Source organism: Pelodiscus sinensis, chromosome 3 (assembly GCF_049634645.1).
Source record: "Pelodiscus sinensis isolate JC-2024 chromosome 3, ASM4963464v1, whole genome shotgun sequence".
Taxonomy (NCBI): Eukaryota; Metazoa; Chordata; order Testudines; family Trionychidae; genus Pelodiscus; species Pelodiscus sinensis.
Window position 1 is genome coordinate 17,355,229 of NC_134713.1, and position 17,154 is coordinate 17,372,382.

Genomic DNA, 17,154 nt, shown 5'->3' on the forward strand with positions numbered 1-17,154 from the left:
TCTGCAAAAAGTGCTTTTGCGGAAAAGCATCCGTGCTAATCTAGACGCTCTTTTCCGCAAATGCTTTTAATGGAAAACTTTTCCGTTAAAAGCATTTGCAGAAAATCATGCCAGTCTAGACGTAGCCTAGGGGTGTGAGATGAGACCCATAGCATAGCTGTCTGTGTTTTGCTGGGGCCACCTGTCTGGAATGTATCATGGGCAGGGGATGCTTGCAGGTCAGGGAGCAGGAGGTTACTTGGCCTGCAGGGACTTCCAGATTTCAAGTTGCCAATTAAAATGATGTTCTTGGAGGCATAAAAAAAAGTTTAAATACCTCTGGTGACAGACGGAATACTGCAGTAAATATTGGTCATGTATTGTTTGTTTATAACACCTAGGATCCTGTTTATAATACTGGATCTTGATTGTGCTCAACCCAGTACAAATACAAACTCAGATACAGTCACTGCTCCAAAGAGTTTATACTTTAAAGATAGTTTTCAAACGGTATTTTAACGTGATGGTTTTCTACAATTATTTGTGGAGGGTGGTTTTGTTGGGAGCAAATTCATTGGATAGGAAGGGCAGAGGTAAAAAAAAAAGAAAGGGGAATACAGAGAGTGAGGCAGAAGTAGAAAGATTGTGAGGAAGGGCAGAAGAAATGAACAGAATCATTGAAATGAAAAGACTATCCAGAGTGACTGTTGTAAAAACCACTCAGGCACTGATGGCATCATCACTGTTCACAGCTCCCTATTACTGCAGTTTTCAGCTCCTGCCAGCTCAGCTGCAGGCTGGACTCCTCTCTGGTTCCCCTTTCTCACCAGGTCACCTTCATATCTTCTTCCATGCTACCCCTTATGCAAATACCATAATGCCTGACAAACCACTATTTCTTCAAATCCTTTATCAAGTCATACTTTTCCCCTATTACCTACAGAAAACAGCCAACAGTGTATGAGCCAGGGGATTTTGTAATATCACTTTTATTTACATACTTCATTGAAAAATGTGTCACCAATCTACATACAGCTTGTTTCCCATTCCTTTCAATTGTGTGGTACACCCACATCTTTACTCTACATGGTGCTCCAATATTCACACAATATGAAGTAGTCTGTTGGAACAGGCTTTGACACGGTATGGCATAAACCCTAAAATGGTTGTAGTCTTTGATTTGGACATAAGGGAGATCTTTTCCCCCATATTTATTTATATTACATTACACTTTTCCACATTCAAGGCATGACTAAAGACAACAGGCAAGCTTTTAAATAAACGGACAAACTTTCCATTTCTAGAATATTTGGTTGAAATTTATATACCTATTTAGAACTGCTGCTTAACAGTGGTTGTCATTTTGTTACTCTTCATAATATTTGGTTGACATTGCTTTAGAATAACATAAAAAGAAACTGAAAAAAGATGGCCACATTAACAATACTCTAATATTCAAAAAATAGTCCAGTAGCCTACCATAATTAACAATGAAATTGAGCTGGAGATGTGGCCAGTTCTTGTTCAGTCTTTTTTGTTGTTGTTGTTGTTAAATAAAAGTTGGCTTTTTCTTCCATTAAATTCAAGGTTACCTTTGCTTACAAGTGCGCCTATATTTTCTGAATGAAAAAAATATTAAAGAAGAACTCTGTGGACATCCAAAGGGTTGAATAAGGTCCTGAATATTTAAGGCCAGCATGGGGTATCTGCTCTCATACCAAATAGTACACTACAATAAATCCTACTGAGGTTAGCAGATTTCTAAAATATGGAACAACTTTTTTACAATCTGGCCCATACGATTTTTATTGTAGTAGAAGTTAATAGTACACAAAATGAAAGGACACAGGACTTGCTGAAAAACACTTAGTAAGTTAACAGATAAAAATCAAAATGTACTCATCTAACTCTGCAAGCAAAGGAAAATAATTCAAAATTAACTATAAATATAAAGGAACGATAACAAGTTTCTTTGTGAGGAAAATGATTTTTAAGACAGTCACAAGTGAATGCAAGATCAGCTCCGATGTAACACAATTGGTAATTCATAAACTACACATATATTATTAACAATGGTGAATTTCAACTCTCCAATTTTGATTTTAGATTAATAGGATACTGTAGTTTAATCTGAGTACTGTCATGGATTTTAGCATTTTAAAAGTATCTTTGACCTCTTTTGAATAGTTTACCAATGGCAACGAGAGAAGTTAAATTCTAGTTGATATGATGAGACGTTTTCGTGGCCTTTATTTATTTCAGATGCCATGACAATATCCAAGCCTTCCGTATCTAGAAAATCAATAATTTCAGTATTTCAATTTTGGGAACAAAGTTACATATATCTATAATATCCAGTCCATATTTAATAAACTTTTTTAATTCTTATTTGTGTATCATACAACATCTGCACCATTTAAAATGTCTAGTAGAGATGAAAAGCATTTTTCATTCTAATCTACCATATTCAGACACTTATAACAGCGAGATTTACAATTTTGGTCTAAAGTTCTCTATCCAAAAGTAAATTCTTTAAGAAAATGTAAGCTGTCTTTTCAACCATTCTGGAGTTGTCAGAATGCATTAATTAAAACAAACACACACACACACACACAAACAAAAAAACACCGCATTTTTATCAAAGTTATATTATTGGAAACATCCATTTGAAAAGAGTTTTCAGCATCCACAGATGAAGACTAACATTACAAATCAATTATTTTCTCAAACTATTACTTTGCCATTATGGAAGAAAAACATTTAAACCTTCTAAAATCCATTGTAATATATCAAAGACAGTAACAGAGAGATTCTATCCACCTTTGTGTGCCTGCAACATGTTGAGAAGTGGAAGTATGGAATGTGCCCTCCACCCAAGGTCATAATAGCAACACAGAATTTTGGTCTCTACTTTGAGTAGGCAGAACCTCATGGCATGGTACAAATCCACTCTGCCTCCCAACTCAAACTTTTCCATAATTAGCACCATTTAGATCTTAAGACCTCATATCAAGCCAGAAGAAGGCAATGAAGTCTTCTATTTTTTTTAATGTATTAGTTCAGGCCCATATTTAGTGATCTTTGTTCTAGAAATAAGAGAGTGTTAGGGTACTAAAGTTCCTTTCCTTCATAACAAACAATTTGGTTTTATTCCTGTTTGTGATGAGCCTTCCTGGGTACATAAAAACAGAAATAAAGGCCACACTCTGTATTGGTATCATTGGGAAGTAAGTCCATTGAAGTAAGTGGTATCACATCAGTGTAAAACTTATATAAAAGTTATATAAGACCTACTTGCTTTATAATATAAATGGAAACATATTATAGAGCTGAGGTTCTGTACTACTCTACTGAAAAAAGTATTTTTAACACTGAATCTTACTTACTATTGTAACATTCTTTTGATGCCATCTCTTTGCTAATCTTCATTTCCTTCATTCTGGTGTTCATGTCAGCAGAGTCACATGTCTCAATCATTGCTTTTGGAGGCAGATTTTCAGTAAGTCTTTCTAAGACAATGGTGTTGCATGTCTTATTCAAAAACTGCATAAATACATTTTTATCACACTCAAGTTCATCTTTTGCAGTATTTTTATCATTCCTATATGAACTGAGTTTCTTCCTGAACTGTTTTCTAAAATATGTCTTGTTGATACAACTTCTTGAAACCGCACCAACATTTTCATGTTGCAGATTTGGTGTTTGCTGCTGGGGATTCTCTTTTTCAGCTAGCAAGAAAGTACTTTCAGTAAAGATATGTTTTTGTTCAGAAATTGGCAGAAGCCATGATGTCTGAGCTTTACCTTGAAGTTGTGAGCCTGGCTCAGTTGGTTCTGTACTGTCAATTCCAACAAGGCAGCATGTATTTTTACTGTAGACAGCATAACCATCTGCCACCAAGTTATCTGCTAGATTATTCTGCTCACACAGAATGTCTACCTCTAGTTTCATTCCAGAACCATATTGCTTAAACTGAAAAAGCAAGCCTTGTTTACTTAGAAATTCCTGAAACAAAAGTTTAGCTTCATCACTCCAGTGTTTTCCTTTAGCAGGAATCACACCAGATAAGGAGCAAGAGTAAGATAATCGAGGTAAACAAGTAAGTTCTTCAGGAACAACTTTCAGTTTATCAATATCTGAGTAGGGAATATAAGCAAGAAAGCCATAATCAATAAACATAAGAACAACAGACTGATCTGAAACTTCAGAAACTTCTACCCTGTTCCACTGTGCTTCCAACCCAAACTTGACTAAACAACTTGTACCAGGAGTCACAAGATCCCATGGCAAACTAGGCAAATTTTCAGGAAGGTCAGAAAGTAGCACAAATAAGGTTTTCATAGTGTCAAGTAAGTCTTCTAATTGAATGCAGAAATGTGAAGGATCAGTAACTGTAGTTGCAAATCCAGGGTATTGATTACCACTTTGGAGAAGTGCCCATGTAACTGAATTTATTCTAAAAGACAGTATAGATGTCTTGGAACACACATTAATTGCACTTTCTGAACAATTAATTTTGTTGATCTTGCTTTGCCCACAGATCTGATTCAAATATTCCAAAAGCAAAATCCCATCTACTAAGATATCCACTTCCCAGATACAAGAAGATTGCAAGTATCTCAGAAATCGGAACTTTACTTCACGATGTGCAATTGCATTTACCACACAGTCATAGGACATATCACCTGAATTTTCAATCGAAATCCATTTACATGATATAGCTTGTTTAGGAATGCTCCTGATTTCATTACTGAGCATTTTTGTTTTGTGCAAGGATACCACTTCACATCTACCACGATCCATGAAGAAAACTAACATTTTCTTGTCACTAACAAGTTGCTTCACTTCTGATCTGTACCACTTCAAGGTTCTTTTAGATTTTGTCAAGCATTCCAATCCTTCTTGAATATTTTCTACTGCAATCAAAGAGTTTCTTTTTGCTTCTTTGGCAACCATTACATTTAAATCTGAAAATACTTGCACATTTTTCATTAATTTTATGTAGAAATTTCCACATTTTGAAATCTGAATAATTTCTGCTCTTTCTAGTTGTCCAGGATTCAGATCTTGGTTAGGGATTTTAGAGAGAATTTCAGAAGTGTTTTTAGTTTCAACAGCCTTGTATTTATTCCGAGCTCTAGATGTCTTTGTTAGTTCTTTATGTTCAGGATCTGCATTTGTGACTGGAAGTTCTTGTTCTGTTTTAGTTTCCATATTTAGCATTGGAATGTTTTGTAAACCTAAGCTGGCATGTCTCTGCATTAACTCATTAACCATAGACTTTCCATCACAAATTAGATCTACCTCCCACTGTTGTTCATGTTGTTGCAAAAACACACAAGTGATTTGTTTATTATTTACTTTTCTGGAAAAGTAGAACATATCATTGCTATTCCAGCTTCCATCAGGATGAGTGCTTTTTACTCTACTAAGGAAACAATGGATACTGAGCCTAGGCAAAGTTAAGAACTTTCCTTTAATTTTATAAATTTTTGAGGAACTCACAACTGCTGTGTTACCATAGTCAATGAACTCTACCTCATAGGAGTTTCCTGATGTAACAGTTTTAATAACTGCTCTGTATAAGAAACTATCAACTGCATATTCTGCTAAAACAAGATTCCCTGCCACAAGTTCACTCGGGTCATTTTGATGGTCTACATTTATTTTTCCAGCATTTAGTTCTTCTTCAAGTTGAATGACTATGTTTTCATCCTCTGCAAGTTGAATATAGAAACTACAGGGGTTATTTATATTAGAAATGTACCCTGCTAACTCAGAATTCAGCTCAATATTATGTGGAGGAAGATTGATGTATTTGGGTCTATTTAATCTACCTTCTTGTTGGCCTAGTTTGTTGGTGCAATATTCAGTCATGTCTTCAGGGATTTCCTGCAAATTGAACACAGGGCAAAGTAGGGATTCAGGAGTAAGTTTTCCATCTGCGTTTTTCTTGGTGTGTTCTGAAGATACATTCACATTTTTATAAACTAGCTCTTTATTCCCATGGAATATCAGTGGTTTAAAGGGGATATTATACAATTTTTCTGAAAAAAACACAGGTTGTTCTTTATTCTCAAAATCCTCTTGAAAATAAGTTTGAGAAGATATATCATGTACTTGAGTTATTTTAGATTTCAAGGCAATTCTCTCAATATTTTTAACTTTTGTTTTATTACCTTTATAAGGCTTTGCTTTGTGCACCTTACTGTTTTCAACAGACTGTTCTGTACAACTTTTCATATTCCGCAATTCTTCTGTGTACTTTTTCCCATTTTCAGACAATAATTGTAGAATTTTCTGATTTATCTGGATATGTCCATCATACAGCTCCACACCAATCTGAGCATCTGACTCTCTGGATACTACTACTGCCTTCAGTGGTTTACCCAGGAAATTCTTCTCAAACCATTTATTGACCTCAGCTGGAATTTCTCTTTCTCTAAGATCTGACAGATAACATTTAATGGCTTGCATGGGTGTTAATAGCAAATCTGTGGCATGATTGGGAATAGGCATCAGTTTGTCTCTCTCTATCATCTGTTTATTCCCAAAGTCCACAAAGTAGGCTAGTACATAAGACGATGATCCCATGGAAGATGCCAAAGCTCTGTAAAAGAGACCATCTTCAAAATATTTGGCTATGCATAATCGTATTTTGCTTGGGTCATATTCTGAACTGTTTAGAATGCTACTAATCTCTGCAATCTTATTCATCAATTTCTCTATAATTTCAGTGTTACGATTAAGCTGGCAATAAAATTTTGCTGGGCTGTATACATGTGTTATATATACTTCCTCTTCACTTCCAATTTTTATATTAAAAGAGGAGTAGCAAAAACTATACAGAAAAACTGATGGTTTAAGTACTTCTGTGAATCTATTAAGTTGGGACTGGCCATGGTCCATGAGAAACTGCTGTGCATCAATAAATGGAGTCTGTAAATCAACCAAGTTATACAAGCAGTTAGGTCTTATGAGAATTAGAGCATAAATGACACAAGTAAATAGCCCTCTGCAAGCAGAAATGAAGTTTTCAAAATCCCTACATGTCTCTTTAGTCCAAATGAATGGGTAAATCTGTGAGGATTCATTTATGACCTTAAGACTACATCTAAATGCTTGACTTTCCAAAGCTAGAAAGTCTGGAAGAATAGCTTGAAGATCCTTAAGTAGAACTCTTTCCTGATTACCATAGTCTACAAATATCACATCAGCTTCATTTTTGGATACTTGTTTCAGAACAGTCGCTCTGTACCACTTCCCATCCTTGGAGTGTTTTGCAACACAGGCAATCTGTCCAGTTTTATAAGGATTGTTATGCACTTCATAATAACTCTGAATTTGCTCCATTAAATTCATTAGTTCTGGTAATTTGCTTTGCAACTGACATAAAAAATAAGATGGAGAAATAATATGAGAACATTTGACATCAAGAACTGTTCCTGGTTTAAATGACAACTCTTTGTAAGAGCTAATAGGGTCACTTTTCCCAGATATTACACGGTGCTTTTTGGAAAGAGTACTTTCCCAACTTGGCAAAGATTCAAGAGACTCTCTTCCCACAGAAAAAGAGTTTAACAACTGTTTGTTTTGATAGATATTTCTCACTGCTGATACTTTACTTTTAGGTATAATTAATGCACCTGGTGTGTTTATATATTTTTTAATTTTCTTTTTTGAATTTAGGCCTTTGGAATTTTTCACAAAATTCAAAAGAGAATCTGGTTTCACTTCCCAATACTCAGCATATCCAGCTTGAACCATAAGTGTGACAACATCTATTTGTTCCAAGCCATTCAGAAACTGTGCATTAACAATGTACTTACCATTTTGCTTTGCAATGACATAAAACAAGAGTGATTTGTCAAATACAACTTTTTTAAAGAAATCCGTTTCTTTTTTAACCCATATATCCTCAATGGGAAATGCATGAGCAAGTGAACAATGCATGGCAAGTGCTGGTAATTTACAGAACTCTGGAAGCAAAATTTTCACATCATGAAAGGGTATGGTATCTGTATTTCCAAAATCCAAAAAATAAACGTTAATGTTTACATCTCCAACCTCAGTGATAAGTGCCCGATAAAACTCCATGTCTTTGCTGAACCGGGCACAGCAGAGTAAACCAGGCTTTGGATTTTCCACAATCTTATCATAAATTCCATATCTGTTATAAACCTCTGCAATATTTTTCATCAAGGCTTGAAACTCACTGTTATAGTCATCAGTTTGAATCCAAAAGTTTGATGGATTCAACACGTACTCAACAAAACCAACATTAACAGAATCTATTTTCATTTCTACTGTTTTGCAAGATATTGATAAAGGGTCCTTTTCAATTAAGCAGTTTCCTACTTGTTCTGTGTTCCCAATAAAGCTCTCAACTGAAACACAGATCTCTTCATAAGCTTTGATGTTTCCAAGTGTATTAGTGACAGTTGTTTTAGAAACTAGGAAACCTGCTTCAGCTACCTCATTCATCTGTTGTGGATATTTAGCATTAACATCAGATTCTTGAGTATGTAATGTAACATAATACAAACATTCATTGGCATTGAATAAATCAATGCTGGCATACACAGCACTCTGCCCTAGCAAGGCCCATTTAAATTCTTTCAGCTGAGAATTTCTTACAGCTTCACTCTGATCATTGAAACATGACAGCGCACACTGAAATGAAATCATAGGTAAGGAAGTGAATTTGGGATGAAGTTTCAGAACATGATTGGAAGGAACAGCTTCACTGTTGCCAAAATCCATGAACCAGACCTTTACTTGGCCATCAGAGAGGAGCTGCTGTATCACTCCCCGGTGCCACTGTCCTTTTTGTCTTTTTGCAGCACAGAGAGTTCCAAAACTATCACAAGATGGAATATTTTCCCTACTGAGAGCTTCATAATGCAAAGTCATTGCTGTGGTCATGTCTTCTAGCCTTTTCTGCCATTTTAGTATCTGACAATAAAATTTGCTTGGACTGATTGCAACAGTAATTTTTAACTTCTCTATACTGCCAATAGATAAAGAAGGCAGGAATCTATCCAGAATTGTCTGAATTGGTAGATTTTCAGCATTGCTGAAAGAGGATATATCTGGCTTTGTGTATTTCTGTTGCAGCAAATCTGGCATTTGTTTGCAAAGGAGCTGTTGGGGTAATTCTTTTAACATTTCTACAATAAGATGAAATGAATCTCTATCAACAAGTTTTCCTAACTGCAGTTCTAGAACATCACTAGTGACTTTTGGTACTTCAAGGAGAAACAACTGGCATGGTAAAATTGCTTGAACGTGACCTTTAATCTGTAATCCTATTAGAGAAGAAAAATAATTTATAGCTTTTGGACCCCAATTTTCTCCAAATGGAAGTATGTTCGCAAATACACCACACACTACTTTTGGAGGCAGCTGGAACAATTCACCACAAGCAGAAGCAACATGCATTTCATTAACTTTTAGCACTTCTCCAATGTCTATGAGAAACACTTTACAGATTTCTTCTTTCTTTTCCAGAACTCTTCCTCTATGCCATTCTCCATTTGTGTCCTCCACCAAACAAAACTCGCCAATACCAATGCTTTCCTTTACTTTGGATACATGTTGTATTTCCTTTTGCAATATGTGGTAATCGAAGTCACATTCGGCCTTATATTTGCCCTGAAATGTCACGAGCACTTCCTTTGGGTGGCACTGAATGTGAGTTATTTTCAGATCCATGTCTAAAAATTTTGGTGATGGAAACAAAGAATCCATTGTCTACAAAACAAAAATAAGACCTGTTTTGATAATCCTCCAGTTTTCATTTCACTTTTTCACATTACAGTAAAACTTGTGTTATCCGGCACGCTTGGGGATTAGGGCGTTATGGGTTATCTAAAAATTCCGATTATCTGACGGTCCCATCAACCAAGGAAAAACCAATGGACAATAATAGTAAAACTAAAGTTAATACTGGTAGTTTTGTAGTGTGAGGCAGTTGGTCTCACATTTCTATTTTGAGTTAAAGATGATTAGTACTTCTTAAATAAAAAATTATTAAGCCAATCATGGCAAACCAAGCCAGATCTGTGCGCCTGAAGATATGACAGTATTGTGGCTGGGGACAATGCTGGTTAAAGTTTTCTGGTTAACAGAATGCTGGATAACAAAGGTTTCACTGTAATAGTATTCAATTCCTTAAAATAATTTGTATTCAGTATATCTTTAACAGTGCATTGTCCACAAACAAATACTTTAAATAAATTTTTAGTGGTTTTAATTCTAATTTTTCCCACTTATCTGGGTACATTTTTCCACTTACCTGGGTACATCAAATGTTATCTGCATATATTCCTCATAAACTAAGAGTGTATCCTGGGACTCACTATTAAGCTTTGACTGGCTTTATCACCTTACATGGAGTAATCCATACGGTCCTCAAATATACACAAATCCCTTATCTCTATTCATTTTATATGTATTTGCAAAACAAGAACACAAGAGATTCAGTATTTCTGTCATTCATGCTGTTTCAGCTAATCCTGCAACTGGACTGCCATTCACTTTGCAGGTAGTCTGAAGACATTCCAGGGATTTAACAAAGACACACGAGCTAAACATCACACACCTGACAGCTCATCTGAAGTTTTGACTCTGTTGAGAAGACAAATCACAAAGATTCAGTGCTCTATTTTAACAGTTTTATTATTTTCACTGAGGTGTGGGGCCACTTTTCTCTTCCACATCTAGATATTATTTTATTTGAGGATTTTTTTATTTCCCTAAGACACATCTCTTTCCCTTTCCTCTTCCCCATTCTCCTTCAGGAGGATTGATCTGTGGTTCTGTGAAGTAGTACTTACCTCTTTTGATGGAATTATAGCTTTTAGTATAGCTGCAGATGTGTTATTCTTTATAATGTACTTCACATGTCTTTTTAGAAAAATAACTAGAAGTAAACGAAGAAAAAAGTTTTATGTTAATTATATGCTAAATGTCTCTTTTACTGTGCTTACTTGTAACATTTTGTAACAGTGGATTTTATTAGAAACACTATTTTCACATTACTTTTAAACAAAATGTCCTGATCTACATTTAACAAAGTCTCTGAGGTTCAGACTGAGTACAGCATTATTCAAATTCAGTGCAACTGATCAGACTTCACAATCTTTGAGTATCATGTCCAAGCAGTTTCATACCCCCATCACATACCTATATGCTAAATGTGATATTCCAGTTAATAATTAATGACAGACTGTCAAACACATTTATTTGCCCACTGTCCAAGAGCAAGCTGGTAGGAATCAATCCGTCAAATTTACATTTAAAAAAACATGTATTGCTAGCCCTCGAGGAAAAATGAAACACAAGAATGTCCATACCAGCAGTTCATCTGACCTGGTATCCTGTCTGCTGACAAAAGACAATGCCAGATACTTGAGAAGTAACAAACAAAATATGGCAATTATTGAGTGATCAATTCTTTGCCATTCATTACCAGCTTCTGATAACCAGAGATTTAAGATTAGTGATAGAAATGTAGCCATGTTAGTCAGGTGTAGCTGAAACAAAAAACAGGACTATGTAGCACTTTAAGACTAACAAGATGGTTTACTAGGTGATGAGCTTTCGTGGGCCAGACCCACTTCCTTAGATCAAATAGTGGAAGAACATTGTCACAACCATATATACCAAAGGATACAATTTTAAAAAATGAACACACATGAAAAGGACAAATCAAATTTCAGAACAGAAGTGGGATGGGGGGGACAGTCCTGTCTGCTGCAAACAGGGGTTGGTGCCAGACCAACCCCTGTTTGCAGCAGTCAGGGCAGGCTACGGACAAGGACTGCTCAGACAGCAGCCCCTATCCGTAGCTATCCCTAGCTGCCGTGAACAGGGGATGGTGAAGGAGCAGCCTCCGTTCACAGCTGTCAGGGCTGGCTGCAGGAAGGGGCTTCTCAGGCAGCAACCTCTACCCATGGCCATCCCTGACTGCTGCAAACAGGGCAGGGCCTGACTGACTGGGAGGGGCTGACAGGGGCTAGGGGGGAAAGGGAGGAGAGCTGATTAATCACCTGTGAAGCAGTGTGCTGCACAGCTTAGAGCAGTGGTCACCAACCAGTACATCAGGATCTACTGGTAGATCTTGGAGCCTCAGACAGGTGATCTTGACTAGTTTGGCCAAGAGGCTATCAAGTGCGGGCACTTCAGCTTCACCGCACAGCTGCACATCTCCTGCCCTTTGTCTTGGAACGACCCTTCCCTGGGAGCCTCCTGCTTGCAGTACAGAGCAGGGAAAGGAGAAGAGGGGTGCTTATGTCAAGGTGCCCCCCTCTCCTCCTGTATTCTATCTCCACAGAGCAGAGAGGGAGCACAACAGGGCTTGGGATGGAGGGAGTTTGCTGGTTGCTTTTGACAGTGGTGCAGGGCTAGGGCAGGGGTGAGCTTGCATTAGCCTCACTGCACCACCACCCAGGAGCCACCTGTGGTAAGCAGTGTCCAGCTGGAGACAGCGCCAATCCTCTGCCCCAGTCATGAAACCCCGCCTGTGCCCCAAACTCCTGCCACAGGCTCAGTTCAGAGCTCCTCTCACACGCTAAATCACTTAGTCCAAGGCCAGAGCCTGCACCCCAATCCTCTGCCCCTGCCTGATGAAAGGGAGGGAGAATAGAGGTGGAAGGGAGGGAGGGAGGGAGGATGGAGTGAGCAGGGGCAGGTCCTCGGAGAAGAGGCACGAAGGAGGTGGGGCAAGGATATTTGGGTGTGAGGTAGATCTTGGATTGCACTTAAATTCAAAAAGTGATCCTATGCCGAAAAAGTTGGAGACCCCTGGCTTAGAGAGAACACTGGTTAGGTCTATCAATGGCTATTAAGCATGATGGGTAGGAATGATGTCCCTAGCCTCAGTCAGAGGCTGGAAATGGATGACAGGAGAAGGATCACATGATGATTACCTGTTCTGTTCACTCCCTCTGGGGCACCTGGCATTGGACACTGTTGGAAGACCAGATACAGGGCTGGATGGACCTTTGGTCTGACCTAGTATGGCCATTCTTATGTTTTTATGTTCCTATGTATGAAAGCTTACTGTGAAGGGATTTCACAAAACTGGGTGAGTGGTCAACAAAATGGTATATGAAGTTTGGTACTGATAAATGCTAAGTAATGTACATTGCAAAACACAATTCCAAGTATATGCACAAAATGTCATGCTCTAAATTAGCTGTTATCATTCAAGAATGAGATATTGCAGTCATTGGTATGGTTCTCTGAAAACATTCACTTCATGAGCACATGCGGTTAAAAACGCTAGCCAGAAGCTAAGACTAAAAATATCATAATTCCATTATAAAATCTACAGCACATTCATGGTCAATCCATGTTACCAGAGGCTGCTTGAAGACCAAAATGTATAACTGTTCAAAAAAGAATCTAACATACAGTTTATTGTCCTTATTTACATAATAAGAGTTGACTGCTGTAAGGGACAGAAATATTCAGGAACAAGGTAGGAAGTATGAGAAATAAGCAATAGAAGGGTTCAGTGAGAGAGAAGGGGAAAAAGAAGACAGATGGGAAAGATGCAAGAAGAAAAACTGTGCAGAAGGCTTACAAAACATTGAGCTATCTCCATGGTCCAGAAACTGTTAAGAATACAAGACTGAACTTAGTCCCTCATGGTGACTGGGTATGGAGAAAATGCACTTCAGTTCCAAGAGGAAGAAGCAAAGTTGTCTGTGTAGCAACCCTCGCATGAAACAGAAATATCAGAATTTAAGAGTTCTAGACCACAGGTTCTAAACTTTTTTCCCCTTCTTGCTGTGCATCTATTTCTAATCATCAGTATTTCACAGCAGCTGGTGTCCAAGAGTGATTCCCAGACAAGATGCCACCCTGAACCTCAGCCCGTGAACATCCCTTGCCTGCTCCAGGCAGTTGACTGCAGCAGAACACAAAAGCTCAGCTGCAGCTTTCTCCTCATGTCCATGACTCACTCACAGACCACAGGCTCTTCCAGCCTTGGCATAATCCCTTGCATGCAGGCACAAGACCCTGAATGGCCAGAAAGGAACTACCCCCCCCACAGTAACTAAAATGCCTCTCCCCCACCTCCTGTGAAAGAAGAAGCTAAACCCAGGGGCAATGTTTAGGGGACACCAAGGGAAATGTGCCCCCATGTCATGGGCAGGAGGGGCCAGGAGTAAGGATGTTAAATATCGGTTAATTTACTAGTAGAGTACTCGATGGAATTTCCATCGACTGCTCGACTAATCTATAGGCATTTCCGCATTCCTCTTTTGAAATGTACAAAAGCCCTGGCTGGGGCTCTTGTACATTTCAAAGGAGGAATGCAGAATATGGCATGCAGCCCGGGGGCTGCACACAGGCATGCCAACTTTGAAATGTACAAGAGTCCCCAGCAGGGGCTCTTGTGCATTTCAAAGTGCAAGCATGCTCATGGAGCCCGCGGTCAGCAGGGCACTCAGACCCCGAGCTCCATTTTGCACTGCTCATTTGAAATGCCATACAATGCAACTAATTCCAGACTCCATGCAGCATTTCAACAGAACCCAGGATCAGCTGGGACTCCCAGCTGAACGAAGGTTCCGCAGAGAATTTCCCAGAACCCGGGATCAGCTGATCCTGGGTTCCATGGAAATGCGGCGTGGAGCCCTAGCTCAGCTAGGGAGTCTCTAGCTGACCCCGGGCTCCATGCAATGCTGCTGCTTTGAAACACCGTCTCGGCATTTCAAAGGGGTCAGCACCGCACAGTTGATCCTAGGCTCAGCTGTGCAGTGCTGCCGCTTTGAAATTCCCCCCTCCCCTCCCCATTTTGCTGCCTCTAATAGAGGCAGCAAAGGGGGGTGGGGACTCGACTTGCTGACTGACTATCTGTAAGCATTTGCTTACTGGATAATTGTCTAGTCCTTAACATCCTTAGCCAGGGGTCAGCAGCTGATGGGACCAGAGCCTCTGGGCATCCGGGGGACAGCTGGTGCTGGCAGCAGGGTTCAGCCTTCCTGCACTAAATGGTAGCAGTAGGGGAAAGAAAAGTGTTGTGGCTCTAGCTCCCTCTGCTCTCCTAGTTCATTGCTCAGGGGAGGTTGTGGGTGAGACCATCCCTGCACTCACCAGTGCAAAGCTGAGCAGTATGCCCTGGAGCAGACTGTCCCCTGGGCTGCACCGTTTAGGTTAGGGATTTGGGAAAGAGGTGGGGATGAGTGGAGCAAAAGTAGGAAAGGAAGGGTACCTGTGTTGGAGCGCGCTGCCCTTCCCCAGAGCTAGGGTTGGCAGTAACGCAGCCAGTGGCCCAGCATGACTCCCTATGCCGGTCACTCCTGCCCTCTAGGACAAGTGTGCAGCCCCTCGCAGCTGCAGGGCAGAACTGCTCTGGGCCCTTCGCAGCGCTGCCTGCCGCGAAAGCCCCCTTAAAGGTCAGGCACGTGCTGCTGCTCCTGCGGTCAACAGGGAATACGTCGGGCTCGTCCGCAAAGGGCGGTGGGGAAGATACACCAACCCACACGGGTTGAAAGTTTTCTCCTGGGGGGGGGTAAGTGGGGGGTGCGTGCCCCCCCCCCCAGTTCTCCTCCCCAAGGCCCAGGCCAGCCCCCTCCTCCACCAGGCCGCGCCTCCCCTCGCCCCTGCCCAGCCCGTCTCCTCCCCCAGCTGCGACCGTCTGGGGGACTCCTGGGAAGAAGCCCCACGACTCCCCCCGCCCCGCTGCAGGCCGGGTCCCAGTTTGGGGGCGGGCCCCGGCGGCTGCTCCCTTACCCGGAGTCGGACGGGCGCTAACGGCCGCTCAGGGCGCCTGAGGCACAGCGGGAGATCGGCCGGCGGACTCCACCCAGAGGCAGCAACATGGCGCCGCGCCGGCCAGCCGCGGCTGTGCTGGGCGCATGCGCTGTAGGCCGCGCGGGAAGTGAGGCAGGAGGAGCCACGGGCCAGCTGAGCCTCGCCCTCTCCACGCACCGGGGCCAGCCGTGGGGGGGCGTGGTCTGGCTGGCAGGGCTCCCCAGAACCCTTCACCAGGCCCTTCTCCAGAATGAGGACAGGCTAATACCCAGCCCCTCTGGAAACCCACCTGTAAAACGTGCTGCCCTGCTCCTGCAAGCCCCTCTTGCCACAGTGTCCCCTGCCAGCTGCCCTCTTGGGTTCACATGGGCAGCTCCATCTTCTTCCCAGTAATGAGCAGAATCAAAGCGGCTCCAAAACAGACAGGCTCTCAGCATCTAATGAGGCAGCCTCACCCTTGCAGGAATAGGGAGCTAGCCCACAACATCTGTGAGGGGCTGCTATTTGGTGCCAAAATGAATGGGATGAATTAATGTGGGAATCATAGTTTAAAAGCATGTGGCCCTCACCGTTGCTGGTTTTACTGTCACAGCTAGTCAGGGGTCGTGGTGGATAATAAAAAGCTAGTCCTGGCAAGCTTGGGTGAAATTAAAACTTTCTGTGCAATGAATGGAAATATTCCTATTTGAAAATTATTAGTAGTATAGGATTGGGAAAGAGAAGGGACTATTTGGTCTTGATGTTCTATGTTTTGTTCAAATCAGAGGCACGATCATGCCAACCTAGAGTTACTTCTCTTTAAAACTCATGGCTTTTATGGTTTTTGTATTTAAAACATTCATGATAGCAAAGTTCAAATATTTTGTATCAATAATTCAATTCCTTAACATAAATGTTTCCAAATGACCATCACTCAGCTGCCTAAAAGGATGGAAATGTATGTGTCTAGCATTACTTCATAGTATGACAGTTATTAAATTTGCCTCATTATATGATCATTAATAAACTTGTCCCCTTTCTATATTTTTCCTGTTTTTGCAGGAAAGACAATCCATCATATATGAGCATTTTGAACATGTCTCCTATGCAGTCTTGTTAGTAGTACATGGTGCATTAATGTCCAGGAAGGAGATGTTTACATTTAATCTTTCAGGATAGAGAAACTCACTAACTCTTGGCTAGACACCAAATTCTAGCCCTCATTTACTTCTAAGTGTTGTACCAACCTGGAAATGCCTTTGTACTGCCATGGAGATGTCAATTATTTAGGTGTGTGAAGTCATGCCACTTTCCAAGAAGCTACTGTAGCAGTATCCCTGATGGGGTCAGTGGTTGGTTTTTTAAGCAGCTTAAAAGGGATGAAGTATTTTTAAATGCCTATATGAATGAATGGCAATGAAAGCT

The 17,154-nt window shown here is 40.4% G+C and overlaps 1 protein-coding gene across 1 annotated transcript; it reads right to left on the bottom strand.

The window, feature by feature from the left end:
* Window positions 1–738: 738 nt before the first annotated feature.
* On the bottom strand, window positions 739–15,995 carry TDRD15 (tudor domain containing 15). Its single transcript, XM_025189095.2, has 4 exons — window positions 15,730–15,995; window positions 10,818–10,903; window positions 3,366–9,732; window positions 739–2,271 (listed from the first exon to the last, which is right to left on the bottom strand). Exons 3-4 carry the CDS (start codon window positions 9,727–9,729, stop codon window positions 2,168–2,170), a joined length of 6,468 nt encoding a protein of 2,155 aa, XP_025044880.2. The 5' UTR covers window positions 9,730–9,732; window positions 10,818–10,903; window positions 15,730–15,995; the 3' UTR covers window positions 739–2,167.
* Between the last annotated feature and the right edge of the window lie 1,159 nt (window positions 15,996–17,154).

What these genes read in the sequence shown, in the direction of transcription:
- TDRD15 (XM_025189095.2), bottom strand. Translation starts at nt 9,729, where the DNA reads ATGGATTCTTTGTTTCCATCACCAAAATTTTTAGACATGGATCTGAAA. An exon ending in ATCAAAAGAATGTTACAATA is followed by an intron (nt 2,272 to 3,365) that starts GTAAGTAAGATT and finishes TTGATTTTCTAG; the next exon opens with ATACGGAAGGCTTGGATATT.